This window comes from Miniopterus natalensis, chromosome 17, assembly GCF_054644295.1.
Source record: "Miniopterus natalensis isolate mMinNat1 chromosome 17, mMinNat1.hap1, whole genome shotgun sequence".
Classification (NCBI taxonomy): Eukaryota; Metazoa; Chordata; class Mammalia; order Chiroptera; family Miniopteridae; genus Miniopterus; species Miniopterus natalensis.
This window is the reverse complement of record NC_142097.1, coordinates 21,104,783-21,123,281: the sequence shown is the minus strand read 5'-3', so window position 1 is coordinate 21,123,281 and position 18,499 is coordinate 21,104,783. Positions and strand designations below refer to the sequence as shown.

General features: G+C 38.2%; 1 protein-coding gene across 1 annotated transcript in view; it reads right to left on the bottom strand.

The window, feature by feature from the left end:
- The window catches only part of LOC107528827 (leucine-rich repeat-containing protein 37A3), a 31,490-nt gene extending 13,313 nt beyond the window's left edge, over positions 1-18,177 (bottom strand). Inside the window, exons 1-5 of the mRNA XM_087826493.1 lie at positions 17,093-18,177; positions 14,667-14,738; positions 8,129-8,200; positions 5,058-5,129; positions 4,709-4,789 (exon numbers count right to left, since the gene is read on the bottom strand). Of these exons, the coding sequence (XP_087682619.1) occupies positions 4,709-4,789; positions 5,058-5,129; positions 8,129-8,200; positions 14,667-14,738; positions 17,093-18,177 (1,382 nt within the window). The remainder of the gene's footprint in view (positions 1-4,708; positions 4,790-5,057; positions 5,130-8,128; positions 8,201-14,666; positions 14,739-17,092) is intronic.
- Between the last annotated feature and the right edge of the window lie 322 nt (positions 18,178-18,499).

Here is an 18,499-nt window from a genome sequence, read left to right as displayed (position 1 = left end):
CAATGAGTAATTCAAAAATAAAATGAAGAAAACAATTCCATGCTTAACAGCATCAAAAATAATGAAATACTTAGGAAAAATTTTAATCAAGGAAGTGCATGACTCATATACTGAAAATTATAAAGCATTGTTCAAAGAAATGAAAGATCGAAATAAATGGAAAGACATGCTGTGTTTATGGATCAGAAGATAATACTGTTAAAATGGCCCTACTCTCCCAGATGATCTATGGTTTCAATGCAATTCCTATCAAAATCCCAACTGACTTCTTTCCAGAAATTGACAAGCTAATTCTAAAATCATATGGCAATTCAAGGGACCCAGAACAGCCAAAACAATCTTGATAAAAGAGGAACAACGTGGGAGGACTCCCACGTCTTAGTTTCAAAACCCAATTTTGGGGTCAGTTTTGTGGTTTCTGTTTTCTTGACACAAGACTATTTGAAGTCAAAACTGAAAACTATTTTTTGCCTCTACTATTCCAGCTATGCCTACAGCTGTGAACAGACGGGAATTTCTTGAGCAATGCAGAGCAAAGGGATGGTCTCCTTCCAAGATCCTGATCCTCCTTTGTATCTGAAGAGAGCAAGGGTATGCCTCTGAGTCACTGAGCTGTAGTAAAGTCATCAGCCATTTCTAGTAGATCTTGCCAGAAAGGTTCCCTGGCTGACAGGTGGAACACAAGGGAGAAAGCAAAGCTAAACTGTTTTTTACCCTTAGAGACCTATTTATTTGTCTTTAGTGTTGAAGCCATGACTAGTATTTCTAATTGGTCTAATAAATTCCCACACTTCCTGAAGAAAACACTGATAGTATTGCCCTTTTAGAACCTTCATTGTTTTGGTTTTTTAACTGGTCAGGCATTCACACAATAAACTATGAGGGTAAATATGTGTTATCCCATGTAAATCATAGTTGCAAGGATAGACCATGAAGGTTGAAGTAGCTTGGGTTTCATTTCTATTCTTCTATACACATCTTATTTAATTTTATGTGAATTAACACCACACATAATTTTGTGTTTTGGTACCACACCTGGTATAATATAATAATATAATAATATAATAATGCCTTATATTATTAAAGAGTAAGTGCAATAATATGAAATAGACTGTACATTTTAAAATGTTGTTGCCAAGTTAGTTAAACTCACTAAACAACCTTTCTTAAGTAATTTAAAAAAAATAAAGACTCTGCTTACTAACCCCTACCCCCCAAGAAAAAACTACAGCAATCACAGTGTGGTACTGGCATAAGGTTAGACATATAAATCAATGGAACAAAATTGACAGTCCAGAAATAAACCTGCACATGTATTGTCTATTGATTTTCATCAAGGGCGCCAAAGCAATGCAATGTGGAAAGAACAGCCTTTTCAAATGGTGCTGGGACAACTGTATATCCACATGCCAAATAATGAAGTTGGAATCTGCCTACTTCACACCATATATAAAAACTAAAAATGAATCAAATGCTTAAATGTTAAGAGCCAAAGCTATAAAACCTTTAGAAGGAAACAAGGAGTAAATCTCTATGACCCCTTATTAGGCCAACAATTTCTTAGATATAATACTAAAAACACAAACAACCAAAGGAAAAATAGATAAATTGGACTTTATAAAAATCAAAAACTTTTTTGACTCAAAGGATACTATTAAGAAAATGAGAAGACAACTCATATAATGGGAGAAAATATTTGCAAATTATATATTTGATAAAGGCCTACATCCAGATTATCCAGAATATATGAAGATCGCTTACAACTCAATAAAAAGATAAATAACCAAATTTTAAAATGGGCAAAAGATTTAAAGAGACATTTCTCCAAAGAAGATGTACAAGCACATGAAAAGATGCTCAATGTCCTAAGTCATTAGGGAAATACAAATCAAAGCCACCATGAGATACTGCTTTAAATTCACTAAGATGGCTATAATCAAACAGACAGTAACAAATGCTGACAAGGATATGGAGAAATTGGAATCCTAATACATTGTTGGTGGGAATGCAAAATAGTGAAGCCACTGTGAAAAACAGTTTGGCAGTTCCTCAAAAAAGTTAAACATAGCCCTGGCCAGTGTGGCTCAGTTGGTTGGGATTTGTCCTGTGCACCAATAGCTTGCTGGTTCAATTCCTGGTCAGGGCACATGCCCAGGTTGCAGGCTCGACACCCAGTAGCAGGCATGTAGGAGGAAGCCGATCAATGTTCAGCTCTCACATTGATGTTTTTCTTTCTCTCTCCCTCTCCCTTCCTCCCTCTCTAGAATCAATAAAAACATATTTTAAAAAATTAAAATAAAATAAGCCATTAGTTTGGACCTGTGTAGGTGAATAAAAGAGAAGCCCTTTAAAGTCAGGAAAAAAAGTATACTTAACATTTAGGATTATCAAATGTTACTGGTTTTCCATAATATATTTCATTGATGATTTTATCTGAAAGAAATGTGATTATAACTACCATTCAAAAAGTATTAGTTTATTAATATGCTCTTGGCATGTCTTTGAGGTGGATTTCAGATTCAAAATAGACTCTTTATCACACTGCTAACCTGCTCACTCAGTACTTATCAATAACATAGAGACTTCATTCAAGAAACTTACTAAACTATAATCACCTGAAACCCAGGAGTGAATCAACGTTTTGTGGAGCCTGAACCTCATCTGTTTTGGGAAATCCAAATAAAAACATGCAAAATTATGAATCTGAAAACTGCTAGGCCCCTCCCAAGACCTTGGAAGGGGCCTATGCAAGTGAAGAGTCCTGAAGCTTAAACTTCATTCAATTCATGATAAATCCACCTCACACTTACTACAAACTTATTTAATGCAGGGGAAAATATTGTTTCAACTTCTAAAAGTCATAGTAATATCATACAGATAATCAAATGACTTAACTTGAGGGGTGGCATCTTCCCTTGGAAAATTGCCTTTGGAGAGAGATGCAATGAAGTTCCTATCTCACTGTGGCAAATATTTCCTGAAGCAAATTAGTTTGTCTGTCAGAAAGATTTGGCCCAAAACAAAGGAGCCCAGCCCTCTTTGTGACAATCATTTCAAAGTAACTGTGAATTAGTTTTAGAAGTACAGCTCTATTCAAATCACATGCTAGGAATATTAATTTATTTCTAACACAAGCCAGCTATGATTCTTTCATTACCTTTTTCTGTCCTTTAAGATGAACCGAGAAACTCAAGATAAACAAGTGGGCACCTTCTCTGTTATAATCTTTTCTAACTCACCACCCATTCCCTACTTTTCCTCCCTCCTATCTTGTTACCCTGCTGGAGAGATGCTGGCATGGCTCTCTCTGTTTTCCCATCCACACCCATCTTCCTCCTTCCAGTATAAAAGTCTCTTGGAGATAAAGTCCCCATGTAATTCTTCTTTGTGCCCCCAGCACGTAGTATAATGCTGACACACAGTGGGCACGACACCCAATAAATGTTTTTGAATAAATTCATTAATTTTTATCAATGGTGATTCCACAGGTTTTTTTCCCATATTTTCTTCATGACTACATTGAAACTCAGATTCTTACAAGGGACTCTCAGTGTTACACAATGCTTAGTAAAGGTGGTGAGATTACAACATTGTATTGACTCAACCAAAACCTCTTGGTGGAGGGACCTAATGAGCCTGCTCTCTGACGTGCTGGCCAGAGGAAAACTGACCCTCAATGTGCTTTCCCCAAGTGAGGCATCAGCAGATTAATGAGGGAAGAGGGGAGGCTGCAGATGGGCATCTGCAGGAACTGTGAATCCAGCTCCAGACACCTCCTAAACACCCCCATCTCATCTGAAATGAACTGTGTGAAACTGGATTTCTGAACCACAAGTCACAAAGACAGTCTTTTCCAAAGACAGGTTTAGAGGACGATCTTCACCTTGATCTCAAATCCTTTTCAAGCCACTGAACATACCCACTATGATTTGCTTGTGTAACAGAGAAATCACAGAATTTTCTAGCTGAAAGGGGATGAAACCCACACTTCTTACTGAGCAGTAGTCAGGAGAGAAATTGGAATGAGGTTACAGCTATATATTTTCTTTATGAATATTTTTTCACATCACGCCTTAACATAAACATCTATTCAGTCACACTCCAAAGATTCCCACTGCCACAGATAATTCACTGCAGAGGCATATACTTTCTGAAAAATGATGTTCTGGGTGATTGGAGAGAGCAGTGCCCTGTGGTGGGTTTTTAGGAACTCCTTCTGCTTTACCATTTAAAAGAGACTCATGACTGAGGAAGCACCCACACCCTTTTCTCCCTGGAGAATTCTGAGCTAAACTTAATTCTTTCAGTTCTATGTTGCATATACTTAAGCAGTTAGGAACTTGGCGCAGGAACAGGACTCAGAGTTAAATTCAGAAGTGGAATTTCAAAGACCATTCTTATATTGGAGCAGCGGCACCACTGGGATTCCCATGACAATGCTACTTTGAGTGTTACGTGCTTGGTGCCTTCTCTTGCTCCTGCCAAAGATCAGTACAGGGAAAAAAGAGCATGCCCTATATGAGTTAGACAAGTCTCTTGGCCTCTTTGTACCTTAGTTTCCTTATTTGGAAAGGAAAAAAAAAAAAGAAGAATGGTTCTTAAGCCATACTTTTCAGAATTCAAACGGGACTTACACCCAGCTAACCAATCACTGCATGATGTTTTTATACATAGCTTTTTACATGTATTTATCTTCTATTTCACTTACAACTTGTGTAAAAATTGCATTCCATGCCAGGCCCAAAACATTCCAAAGCTCACTTCTGTGATTAAATTGCAACCAAGATTTCCACAAAAAGACACAAGCAAAAGAAGACAAAAAAATATTATTTCAGATCATTTATCTTTTGTCAGCGATTCTAATTTATATATGTAAAACAATCCAAATACTCCCTCCACACACTAAACAAATCTCACTGTGGAAGATATTTGCTTATGATATATGCTTCCATGTTTATACATGTGGTGCAGTAGATACAGAACAGTGAATAACAAAGAGGTTTACAATTAAGTTTTATAAAAATTCTAAACATGATGAAGTTATATTTATAACTTACATATACTGCAACGAAGGTAGTGATGAAAATGTATCCCTTTCAATAAAATGTATTTTATTGCAGGATAAATCTCTAGAAAAAGTAAAAGAAAAATATTGCCTCAATTAGCTGTTAGATATCCAATTAGTAGGAATAACTGGTAGAGGTAAGAATGACAATATTGAAGATGTTCCTTTAGTCTAAACGCTAAATCTTAGGAATTGTGATTTGAACCTTCCAGAGGCCCTGACCCTGCCCTCACTCACTTCGTTAAGAGTCTCACCTTCATGATCTTTGTAAATAAAATATACAACCATAAATGTTGATAGATTTTGAAGGTAATCTTTCCAGAGAGCAGAAGAATTGATTAGGTGACCTTTTGTGGTCTCATCAAATTTAGATTATGAGCTCAATCTTCATATATAATTATAAATTTCTAATATTAAAAGAAATAGCTGCACATCTATACACCTTTCTGGTTTAGTTCTTTTTTTTCTAGGCCAAAAAAGATGTAATAAAAGAAAAATTAAAGATGCCTTTTCACAGAACTTGAAAGGAAGTTACTCCTCTAATTAATACAGAACTTTGAACTAATTCAGAATGATACTTTCTATAATATTAATAGAAATTAATTTTTTAATTTTACACTGCTTTAATAATCCATGAATTTAATTGTTGCAGTTGTACAGTAGTGGGACAACAAAAAACAACATGGTACTGGATTTTTACTTGAAAATGTCCACTCTTGCAGTTGACCGTCTTATTTCCATTGATTCCGGCTCGGTCCCTCCCTTTTCACTGGAGAGGTAGAACTGTTCTTCTGACTGGTGTTTCCATCTCTAGCCTCCCCCTTTCTCATCCATCCCGCACACAGCCACCAGATTAACACTCTAGAAGTGGTTCTCAAATACCAGCCTGCATCACTGGGGAGCTTACTGATGATGCAACTCCTCAGACCTAGTCTGTACTGACTGAATTGTAACTGTGGGGGTGCAGCTTGAATATTAACAAGCCCTCCGAGTGATTCTGTTGCAGGCTAAAGTTTGTTCTAGAGCACTGGGGTGATAACATGGTAGCTTGGCATGTTATTCTTGGCTTGGCCTTCAAAACCCTAGAAGATCTGGCTCTAATCTCCTACTCTCCCTGCTTGTACTCTACAAGTACTCAAGGTATTTTTCCTGTGTTTTACCTTTCCCCGCACTCCTTTGGCAAGCTTATTCTACCCAAGACGTCCGTCTGATGATCCCCAAGGACCCAGCAAGGTCTTATACAAACAGTATTGCTCTAGTAACATCTTCACTGATCCAATTTGAAATCTCTTTTCCCTCTGCTGTGACCAAAACCAGTTTATACTTCTCATTGCCCGTTATCTGTTTCTTCTTTTTAATAGTTATTTTTGCCTCCTATTTCCTCTGAGCATAAACTCCTTGAAAGTATGGACTGGGTCTTGCTCATCTGAATTGTCTACCATGTTTAAAACAGACACGTGAATATATGCAAACTAATATTTATAAAATTAACAAATAGCTGGGAAGGAGAGGGAGAAAAATGACTATTTCAAAAGCCTTGTAGTTTTAGTATTTCATGGCTCCCTCTGCAGCACGCTGTCTTCCATTTAGTACTTGTGCACTATGGTCTGAGCTTATCTGTTTATTTTCTCTGTGAGATCATGAGTTACTAGAAGGGTAGGAACCCTGTCTTACCCATCTTTGTGCCTGTAATACTGGGTACAGTCCTTGGCAGATTCTTTACTAGCTTGTTTATTGATTGGCATTTCTTAATGAATGGGAACACATGCTAGCATGAACTAATTAGCTTACTAAGTATTTCACAGTAGGAGTAATGAATGACCTAATCTATTGAGCAGTTAGTTTCCTCATTTGTTTTCCCCCAAACTGTCTGTAAGGTTTGGAACCTAGATGGCAGAGATACCCAAGAAGACCAATACAAAAGTGGTTGTCCCCTGAGGCATGGAAGGTTTGATAATCCAAAGGACTATTTTTAGTGTCATGTGAGGCTCTTTATATCCACTTCCCTTAAGCCTTCTACATTTGCAAAAAGAATCTATATGCCAAAGAGCATCATTAATTAGCTTGATAAGGATTAATGATATACACAGCTCTGGATGCCATGGACAAAGGATCATAACTGAGTTTTTACAGCAAAGAATATCTCCGTATCTCTAAATAAATAGAATTACTAGGCAAGCATTTCTTCCTTGACAAGGAGGCTGGGGGGATTTTTATTTTGTAATTAGTGAAGTTAAAGGCATTACTGATATGTTTACTTAGTGTAGACATTTCTGACCATACCACTTAGCCATCATTTTAAACATTTATTTTTAATATTGGCATAACAGTTCCTGCATTGAAATCCTTAACACCAGTCTGCTCTCTTGGTAACTTAATATGTTCTTAATAATACTATTTACATAATTCATCTGCTTAAACATTTAATGTGTAAATGTTAATTTAATTTAGATTAAATTATCAAATAATTCTGGGTTAATGGCATTCAAATTAATGCAAGTGTTTTATATTTTCTTGTCCTATAGGAGACAATTTAAGGTTAACCTGAATTCTTCTCATTTTACTAAATCAACATTTTAAAACCTTTTCTGTAAAGACCAGACGGTAAATATTTTAGGCTTTGCAGGCCACAGATAGTCTGTCTTCATATTCTTCTTTGTTTTTTTTCTTTTACTGCCCTTTAAAAGTGTAAAAATCAGTCCTAACTTATCAGTTGTAAAAATAACCCACCATAGGCCCAATTTGATCCATGGGCCCTAAACTAAATATAAATATAAACAGATGGTATATGAACACTTATATAACAAGGTTCATATGGGTGTGTATAATTACTCAGGCTCACTACCACTTTTCTCCTAAACTGAAGAGTTTTTCCTATCTACATGATTAAAAAAAATGAAAATGCACAGGAGATATTAAATGCTGACATGGGCTGAAGCCCTACACAAACTTACAGAATTGTAGAATTTTATTTCTGGGAGAAATTGTAGAGATTATCTGAGTTGAACCTCTTATTATATTATAGATAATATAACTAAAAACTCATAAATATAATTAACTTACAAATACTGGAGGGACAACAGGCCTTCAAATGAATCCTTATGTAATTCTCGCAAATTATTTCCACTGAGATTTCTGAAAAATTGAAAGGTTATTTCTGGATCAAAATGTAAACTAACTACAACTATTTACTGCACAGAAATATATGTGGGGAAACTTGGGTAATGGTGCATCAGAATACCCTAATTTTTATTTAATTTAAGGATGGTGATCTCTGCTCTTTTTTTATTCAAACCTTTCTTCTCACATCCTCCTGTGTATCCATCTCTCTCCATCACACACACACACACACACACACACACACACACACACACACACACACACACACACTCCTGTCCACTCTTCCCACCAAATCATATAGTTAATGCCTACTCTCTAGATCACAAAGTCCCTGTTAGAATCCAACTCTGAGTGGTACCAACATTGGCTGAATTACCATTTCCTCCTCTCTTTTCCCAAAACTTGTTATGGAAGCCCCATACAGAACTGTATCAGGGCTGCAAATGAAGTCTTTTGATTATTTCCCCCATTAAAAAAATTCTTTTGAGAACTAAATATGCATAAAACGCACACAAGATAAGTACAAATACCCATATAACACCATTCATGTCAAGAAAGAACGATGCTGGCATCCTGGAAGCCCCCAGGGTGCCCCTTTCTAATCACAGCCCTTTTTCTGACTCCCATTCAAGGATGTTAGCAACAACATTGGTATATGATGCTCCTTTTTCAATTTATAAAGTCTAAATATAGATCAAGTCTCTCTGATAAAAGATATAGCAACCCAACTGAGATTTCAAAGACTTAATATGGGAAAAAGAATGTAAACTCTCTCATTGACCATTTTTCTATTGATTACATGTAGAAATGATAATACTTTGGATATTTTGAAGACTGTGAAAGAATGCAGAATATCTTATTAATAATCTATTATATGCTGAAATGATAATATTTTGGATATAAGAGTTAAATAAAATATGCTAACAATTATTTCAGTGTTTCTTTTTACTTTTATTTTTAAGTGGCTACCAGAAAATTTAAGATTACTCATGTGGCTTGATAATGTATCTAATGAATAGTATAACATTATATGACTATACAACACATTATTTAGTCATTCTACCATTGGTGGGCACTAAGGTTTTTCTAGTTTTTAGTTATTACAATGTTGCTTTGAACATTCTTGTACTTGTATCCTGATACCCATTTGCCTGAGTTTCTCCATGATATAACAGGGGTGCAAAATTGTTTTCCTAAGATGTTATGCTATTTCAAGTTGGCAGATTGAAACATGTCAAGTCTCTACCCCTCCAACCTCCACCAAAATCCCTAAGAATAATGGAAAAGATATCATTTAAAAATCACAAACTTAGCTCAAAGCATGGGAGCAGCTCCACAAATGCTCCCCTATCAGAAATGCCCTGGAGCACCTGCAGGTGAGTAGTTGGGATGTTGCAGTAGGGGCAGCTGGCAGCACATCAACCCCTCGCCTTCCCTCCTTGGACTAGTCAGCAAGGGTGTCTTCCTCTAGGTAGGAGCAACTGGTGTTAGAAATGGGGCAGGGTCCCAGAACCCCGGAGAAAGGGTATGCACTCCCTGACTAGCCACCAGGAGGATTCTCCACTCTTCCTTATTGTCAGGGGAATCCATCCGAAAACAGGCCCCAGCAGTTCATTCCACCTCTCCCGTGGAGCCAGCAAACAGAAGCAGTAGGATATCAATGACAAAGATGAATTGCAGTCAGGAATGACCAAGCAACTTGAGAAGCCAGCTCCATTAAGGAGAGAAAAACCAACATAAGAGCTTATAGCCCATGAATCAGAGTTCACAGAGAAAGCACAAGAATACTTCAGAATAGCATAATTAATATCTTCGGACAAATGTAAGCAGACAGTACATCCACCGAAAAGAATCAACTCAAAATTATACAAATGAAGTGTTATCGTCCATAAAAAACAAAACAAAAAAAACCCCTCAGTATATGAGCAGCAGAAATGACAGTTGAATAAATTAGAAAACTGAGAGACCCAGCCTATGAGTTCTCCGTAATGAGAAAGGAGGGGAACAGGAATGATCCACAGACAAGCCTGGCACCTGGTCTGCCCAAAGAATGTGAAGGCCTTTGCTTTACCCAGTCTCACCGTAATGACTAGGAACATGCTTGGGGTAGGGATGGGGGGAGTTTGCACTCATTTCTTATAGCTGATGAGCAGAAAGGCACATAGCCAGTGTCTCCAGGAGTGGATTGGGGGACTGGTAGAGAGCCAGTACAGAAGAAACTCTGTAAAATGTCAAAGGTAAGTGTCTCTTCCTAGGAGAATCCCCATCCTTGCAAGTAATATTAAGTTGAACATTCTTCAGGAGCCTTGGGGATTTGAGAACATGCTGTGTTGACTTGTGAAACTATTTCCACCAAGTTCAGCATTTCAGACAATCTGCTTTCCCTCGTGATGTCTGTTGGCCACATATTTCTATTAATTCCATCTCATAGCATCGTTCTACCTCAAAGCTTAATTCTTTACTCATAGCTTATGGCAAAATAAGTTGTAGAGTTTCTGGCAGTAGCACAGAAACTCTATAACTGAAATCAAGACAGTTCTCAGTTATAAGGTAAGTACTTCATATGACACAGAATATAGTTACATTTTAAAAAGACCATTAAAATAAAAACACAAAAACTTTAATTCCTACAACGAACTCTTGGAGTCCTAAGAATGCATCAAAGCCTCTGATGTCAATTTGAAATTCACCACATTAGAAAAACAGCAGTGATGGCAGAATATGTATGAAGGGGCAATGGCCAGAAGAGAGGCTATGATTGACTCACCTCCCTTAGGTAACAGTTTCATATTTCCATGGAAATTATCCAAAAAGAAAAAACCAAATCAATATGTCCAGTGATGTTTATAGTAACCCTTTTTGTAAGTATAAAAAGTTGGAAAAAACTGTACCTCCCCATATCACTTAACAAAACTGTATGTGTATAATATAGATGATATACAAAAAGGTCATAGGAAATAATGGTATATGAAAAAAAGTGAAGACAAAAATCAAAATTGTATATGCCAATTATAACTTTAAAAAATATAAACCTCACAAGCATCAATAAGGACAGAGAAGAAATGAGGGCTAATCCTCAGCTGTTTATAACAGCCTTCTCTAACTGGCTGACGCCCATATCAGACTGTTTGGTGAAAGAGTTTAAATATCACGATAAGATGAAGAGTAGCAAAGGGTAAGTATGTATTTTAAATTAATGGAGTTTCTTTTTGTGAAGTAGTTTGGATGACAGGATAGTAAAAAATTTTAAATAACAATAACAAATAAAACGTGGAAAGAAAGTTTAGACTGAGAATGAGTCAGTCACCAAAAAATTACCCCCAAAAGGGAGCTTTAAATAAGCAACTAACTGGTGTAAAATACACTGATCTGTAGAACTTCAAATATTCATTTTGACCAAAAAAATTTTTTTAAACTATAGGGAATCAGAGTTTAAGCCAGATCTAGAATTTTCTCACACCGTGAAAATATCAAATCCAGGCATGAACTAACATTTGAGGGAGATCCACGTTTGACTTCTCATCAGACTTCCTTTCATGAAGGCAGGCCTCTGAATTTCACGATATTCATTCTTGAGCTTACATTATTGACGGTTATCCTCAGCCCCACCTCTGTAACTTCTAGAAAACTGAGAGGGCTTAGGGGTGGGGTTTTTTTTGAGGACTTAACTATACATAAAATGCAAACAATAGGCCATTCTAGAATTGATTCATTTTCCTTTCCCAGCTTTCATTTCCAAAGAACTAATCAATACTTGAAATTTTAGCTATTATATTTACATATTCACTTTTATATTATATACTTCTAAACCCCTTGAGGACTGATGTATTTTGTTTATTTTGTCCTTGGACCTATAACCCTGGCATGTAAAACAGTTCCTGGCAGATGCTCCATAAATATTTGTTCAATGAATTCAGAAAGTGACAGGTATCAATATTCAGATATACTACTTTGATTTAAAACAAATCACCCATTTACTATCACTCATGAGGGTAAGTACAGCTTTACAGGAAAAGAAATGTCTTTCTTCTCCCCTACATTTGCGACTCTTAATCTTTTAAGACAAGAGCCCTGAGAGAATTTCGTAAAAGCTGTGGACCTTTTCTGTAGAAAACTGCATTTTCTTGAATATGTGCAAAAGTGTGCAAGTAATTTCCATTTGTGGATTACCCTTTAGGGCAGAGGTCAGTGAATAGGACTGAATGGATTGAATTCAGGAGGCCAAACCTGAATGGGAAATAAAATTACATCTCTATTCTCACAAACCTCTGACTAAAATTAGCATTGCCTTGCATTATGAATGTAGCCAGCAAACCATAGATTAGCAGTGTAGTGGTTAATTGGGTGTCCAGTAGAAATCACAGCTATTTTCATACTACATATTTGTTGCAGATATCTCAAAATATCATTTATTCATTCTCATCACTACCTTGAAATTATAAGTTATTAGACCTATTACTATAGCTTGTTACTTAATATGTTAAGAAAAGCAGATTTATTACTATATCAATAATCTTTTTAAAAAATATTGTGAAAACTGTATTTCAATAATAGGTTTCCTTTATTTTCCTATATATTTTAACTTATAAATCATTTAAAAACATAGTTCCCAAGAACATAGGCTTCTTCAGATCACCAAAGAGACATATGGAAAAAAAAGAACAGGTTAAGAAATCCTGCCCTGGGGGTTCATCGCCCCATGTTAGGAACTTCTCCCTTATAAGGTATAAATCTCAAGCTGACTTAGAAATCCAATCCTTACCAGATTTATGTTATTGGGTATAAATTCCCAAAGACAAGCTTTTTAAAAATTAATGTGTAAATTTCGATTTAAAAAAATATATGTAATGTATATTCCTACGACTCAAAATTCCAAAGGTATATAGCACACAATCCAAAGTTTTTTCTCCTTCACCGTCTTTCAGATTACACCACTCCCTCTACTCCTTAAAGGAAACTAATGTTATTTATTTCTTGTGTGAAATGACTTTCATTTTTCTTACAAGTTTGGGAAAGAAAGTCTCCAAGTCAGTACTATTATGGGAAATATAAACTATATTTAGTTTCAAAGAAATTCATAAATTAAAAAACACACTTAACAACTGGTTCTAGCATTTTTTTCTTTGCCAATAAGATATTAGACTAAGGGCGTTATCTTTTGAGGTGGTCATAAACCCTATTTTTAGGTCACTATGATTATTATATCTTTTATTATTAATTCATAAGTAATTTATGACATCTTCTCAGGTTGAACCAATAATATGACACACAAACTGTCATGAAAAGTGCCGAGGACTTTGAATGTAAATATTTTTTCCGTAAATCACTTATGTATCTAAACAGACTTTTCTACAAATCAATAAAAAAAGAAAAATGGGCAAAAAGGACAGGGCAAGTTCAGAGAAGAAATAGAAATGTTCAATAAATATATAAAGATATTTAAGTTCACAAGTAATCAGAAAAATTCAAATTCAGATGGGACCTCTTTTATTCACCCACTAGATCAGCAAAACAATGGAGAGACTGTCCAGTGGTGGAAGGGGAGAGGGAAACAAATGCCGCCGCGGCCCATAGACTGGAGTGTAAGTTGGCACAACTTCTTTGAGGGCAATTAATATGTTATATCAACATAGTCTTCACCCCAACAATTTCATTTCTAAAGATCTATTCTGCAGAAATACCTGCCCATGGTCACAAAATACATGTACAAGAATGTTCATTGCAGCAATACATGTAACAAAAACACTGGACATAATCTAAACATCCATCAAGAGGAGGATTATTAAACTATGGAATATTATGCAGGAGTTTGAAGGAATTGGGTAATCCTCTATGTACCAAGAGGGAAACAAATTTAAGATATATCATGAGGTGAAAGCACCAAGTTGTAAAATGTTACCATTTATGTAAAAAAAAAAAAAAAGAATGAAAATCACACAACACACTTATTTTGCTATCTATAAATATGTATGCAGGCAAATGCTTGGGAAAAGGTCTGGAAGGATATATAGTAAACTTAAAGTAGCAGTTACCTAAAGGGAGGGGGATGAGGGCACAAGCAGGGTTTTCAGTGTACCTGTTATTTCATTTTATTTTTTTAAATCCTCACCAGAGGATACACTTTTCCCCATTGCTTTTCAGAGAGAGAGAGAGAGAGAGAGGGAGACAGACAGACAGACAGACATTGATTGGTTGCCTCCTGCATGAATGGAGCCTGCAACCTAGGTACGTGCCCTTGGCTGGAAGTGAACCCTCGACCCTTCAGTCCACAGGCAGATGCTCTAATCACTGAGCCAAACCGTCTAGGGCCCAAATTAAATTTTTAAATAAACACAGAATTGCAATCAACAGAGGCTGATTTGGGATATGGAAGGGGAAACACCATTTCTCAGAGCTACTGATCTCAAAATTCTGGACCAAGAAGGGTCTTACAGTGCAGTTAGTTATCTTTTGTATTCATTTTTGGAGAGAATATACTCACAGTTTCTTAACCGAATGGTATGACTTCCATGTATCTTTATTGATGTACGAAATAGAGTTTCCTTGCAAGTTTCTGTGAAGAAACACAGGTAGTGTACTTGAATAAGTAGGAAAGAATGAACAGAATAAGTAGAACAATCATGGGGAATGGCCACACGCAGAAAGTAGCAGCTTTCTGATGTCCACAGCTCTCGGCTTCCCAGTCTGTGCACTGAATAAAGACATGATGTGGGGCCACAGGCCCAGACACTGAGGCATCTCTTCAGAGCCTGGACTTCTGCTCTCAGACAGGTAATGCCAATTGATCACTTCGAATGCACTGTTTCCCAAAATCACTTGTGTCTAAAATGACTCCTTCTATAGACCAATGAAAAAATAATAACTCAATAGAAATTGGCAAAAACTTATCATTATCAGCAAATAAATATAAAGAAACCTTATGCCAGGCCACACCAAAGCTTTGGCTCCGGGCCCTCTGTGGAAATTTCTCCAGGTGTTAGAAAGATAAGGGCAATTGGAAATGAGAGGACTAATATGGAGAGCTCTCACAGACAAATTTACAGGGAAAAGCACAAATCACTGAGCAAGGAGAAAGGTATTACCTCTTTAGGAGAAAAAATGCAAAAAACAAACAAAAAGATAAAAGAAAAAGAAAGAGGTTGGAAGGATAGATGAGCACCAATATGGTAACAGGAGTGGTAGAAGGACTGGGTGGGATTTTCACACTTTATCCTATCTACTTCTGTCACATTTTTAAAAAAGTGAGAATGCATCCATGAATTACAAGTGTTTAAAAGAAGCTGTTCAATTCCAGAGGTTCAGTTTCAACCACTAACTCTTTGGATGACTAGAATCTTTACCTTTAGCTTTGCCCTCTTTCCTCAGCAACAACGTACCTACTCAGTTTGCATACACGTTTTTCAGGAAGGCCAGAAAAAGTCAAGCAGACACCCGTCTGCCTCTCTGCCTAGTGGACAGTTCGTTCCACTCAACCAGAAGCCTCTGGTTGCTTTACGCTCACCAATAAAAAATGCCCAAACTGAACTCATCTCCCTCAAACTGGCTGTCCTTCCCGAATACTGTATGTCCATCTATCATACCACCATCATTCTCCTCATCATCCAGGACAGAAATTTTCCAGGGTCCTAAGTGATTTTTCTCTTTCCAGTACACCCATTCCCCACTCCCATCAGTTACTAAATCTTGTCAGTTCTTCCTTTATAGTGTTCCCAGGATTTTCTTTCTACTCCTAGACTGTACTCACAACCACTCTGATTCAGGGCCTTCTCACTTGACTCCTACATTTTGCTAGAGCATTGTAGTTGGTCTCCCTGAGTCAAGGTTTCCTCTCTAGATCCCTTTACATACGAGACCTAAAATAATCCTCTTATTTTAATCATATGTCTCTCTCGCTTGAAAACTTTCAGTGGCTCTCCCTGTCTCAGTGTAACTTCCAAATCCCTAGAGCTGATAGCCAAGGTTTTTCATAACCATATTTTCCACTGCTTCCTAAACCAATTCTTTATAGCCAGACTGGTCTATTAAGTCCTGACCATTCCTGCAGCCATGCCTCTGCCTAGACTTTACTATTTTTCTCTATTTAACAAACCATAGCCACCCTTTAAGTCCCAGCTAACATTCTAGCTTATCCATGCAGCTTTCCCTGACTTCTCCACCCCAGTGACTACAGATTCTGCTGAATTATAGCACCTCTGGTCTGTATCTCTTTTAGTACTTAATTATATATCACCCCACCCTTTTTATGTATATTCCTTTTCTTCCCACCTGTCATTGTCATGTTCTATAGACAATGTCATACTTCTATGGCTCCCACAGTACGTAGCCCTGGGTTGGGTGATATATAGAGAAAGCCAGGGGACAAAGATGAGTTCTGGATATAAAAGAGGGATCAAATAATAATAATAGCTAACACATACAAGTGTTAGGCGCTGATATAAGTGCTTTACGTATATTAACTCATCTAACTCTCACAACAATCCTCTGAGATGCTAACTATCATGATCTTCACTTTGCAGATGAGGAAACTGAGTCCCAACGCTAATAAATGGCATACCTGGGCTCAAACCCAGTCACTCTGGCTCTAGACTCTCTTAACCACTTTGTTGTAGCACCACCAGTGAGATGGGGAGAGGGCCATGTTGCTGTAAAGAGGACAGAGCAAAAGTGGGAGGAGAGTAGAGGTTACGGAATGAAACCATGAGGCTAAAAGAAAGGGGTAAGGAAAAAATATGGGCAAGTAAAAAGGGAGCAACAGTAAGAAGAATGAAGATAAGAAGTAGCTGACAAAAGATAAAAACAGAAAGTCAGTCAACGTGGGTTGGGAAACATGAGGAAGCCCAGGAAGACCTCAAGGAAACGGCTGCCCTGTCAGGCAGGACGTGAGAACAAATGAAAGGCAATTCTTACAAGATGGTGAAGGTGCCATTGTAGGTGTTGGGCTCTGGCACAGGCACTCTGTGGAGCCTCTGCTTCGGGCGGAGACCAATACACGACAGCATCCCATTGTTGCAGGTACAGAGCTCACATGTGTTCATGGTGGCACCCTGTTCAGTCTTTGGAGGAACTGCCTCAGATGACTCTGGTTGTTGAGTCAGTGTAACTTCCAGGTCCAAAGGTTGAACCGTGACTTCAGTCAAGGTTGGCTGCTGAGCCTGAACAGGTTCTGGATGTGGAAGTGTCACCTCAGGGTGCTTTGGAGGAGCTGTAGTCTGCTGCAGGGCTGTAGCATCAGCCTCCAAAGTAGGCTGAGCTGGGGTCTCCTTCTGCGATGGAGATGATTCTGTCTTCTCAGGGGGCTTTGGAGGGACCTCATGCTGGGTTGGAGGTTTGAACTCTCCTGTGGACTTTGAAGGATGATCTGAGACCTCCTGCTCAGTTACAGATGGTTCAATCTCCTTAATGGGTTCTGGAGTTACCAAAACCCCCAGATTCACATCTTTAACATTAATATTAGGCAACATTGGATGCTGAGCTTCACCTGAACCTAGAGCTGAGACTATCACCTCATGATGTACTGAACGTGACCTCTTCTGCTGGATTGAAGATTCAGCATTTTCAGGGGGGGGTGGATACTGATATGGAATTCCTTGCTGGACTGACAAAGGTTTCAATGGCTCAGAGGACACTGTAGACTGAGCTGAGGCCTCTTGTTGGGGTGGAAGCTGAGCTGAAGCCCCCTCCTGGATTGAAGGGGCTTCTACTTCCTGAGCTGTGGCCTCCTGAAGTGTTGGAGAAGGTTTCACCTCTTCAGGGGCCTCTGTAGGCAGAGCTGAGTCTTCTTGGAGTGACAGAAATTCAACCTCTCCGAAGATATTCGAAGGCTCAGGTGGGAGGTTTTGTTGATCTGAAGGCCAGGGCTTGGTCGGGCCTGGGGGGACGGAGGTCAGCAGGACAAGGTCCAGGGCCAACTCTGAAGTCAGAGTTGCCTGGACCAGCAGCAACAGCCGCCACATGAACAGGGGCCGAGGGGCCCACAGGTGCAGCCCGGACATGATAGGCAGAGGTCCAGAGCATAGCGAGGGACCCAGGCGAGTGGGTCACAGCCAGCAACACAGGTGAGCAGGGCACAGCAAGGGACAAGGCGAGTGGGGCACAGCCAGCAACACAGGTGAGTGGGACATAGCGAGGGACCAGGCAAGTGGCAACCGTGTCATAATTGGCAACCATGTCATAATTGGTAGCTGTGTCATGCATGTGCCCCTTAGCAACCAAGCACCCCTCCCCTGCCTCAGGTAGCAACTTTTATTACTCTTAGGCTGAGAGTGACCGCAGAAGAGTGAGCCTTTTTCCCAGAATCACCAGGGACCAAGTGGT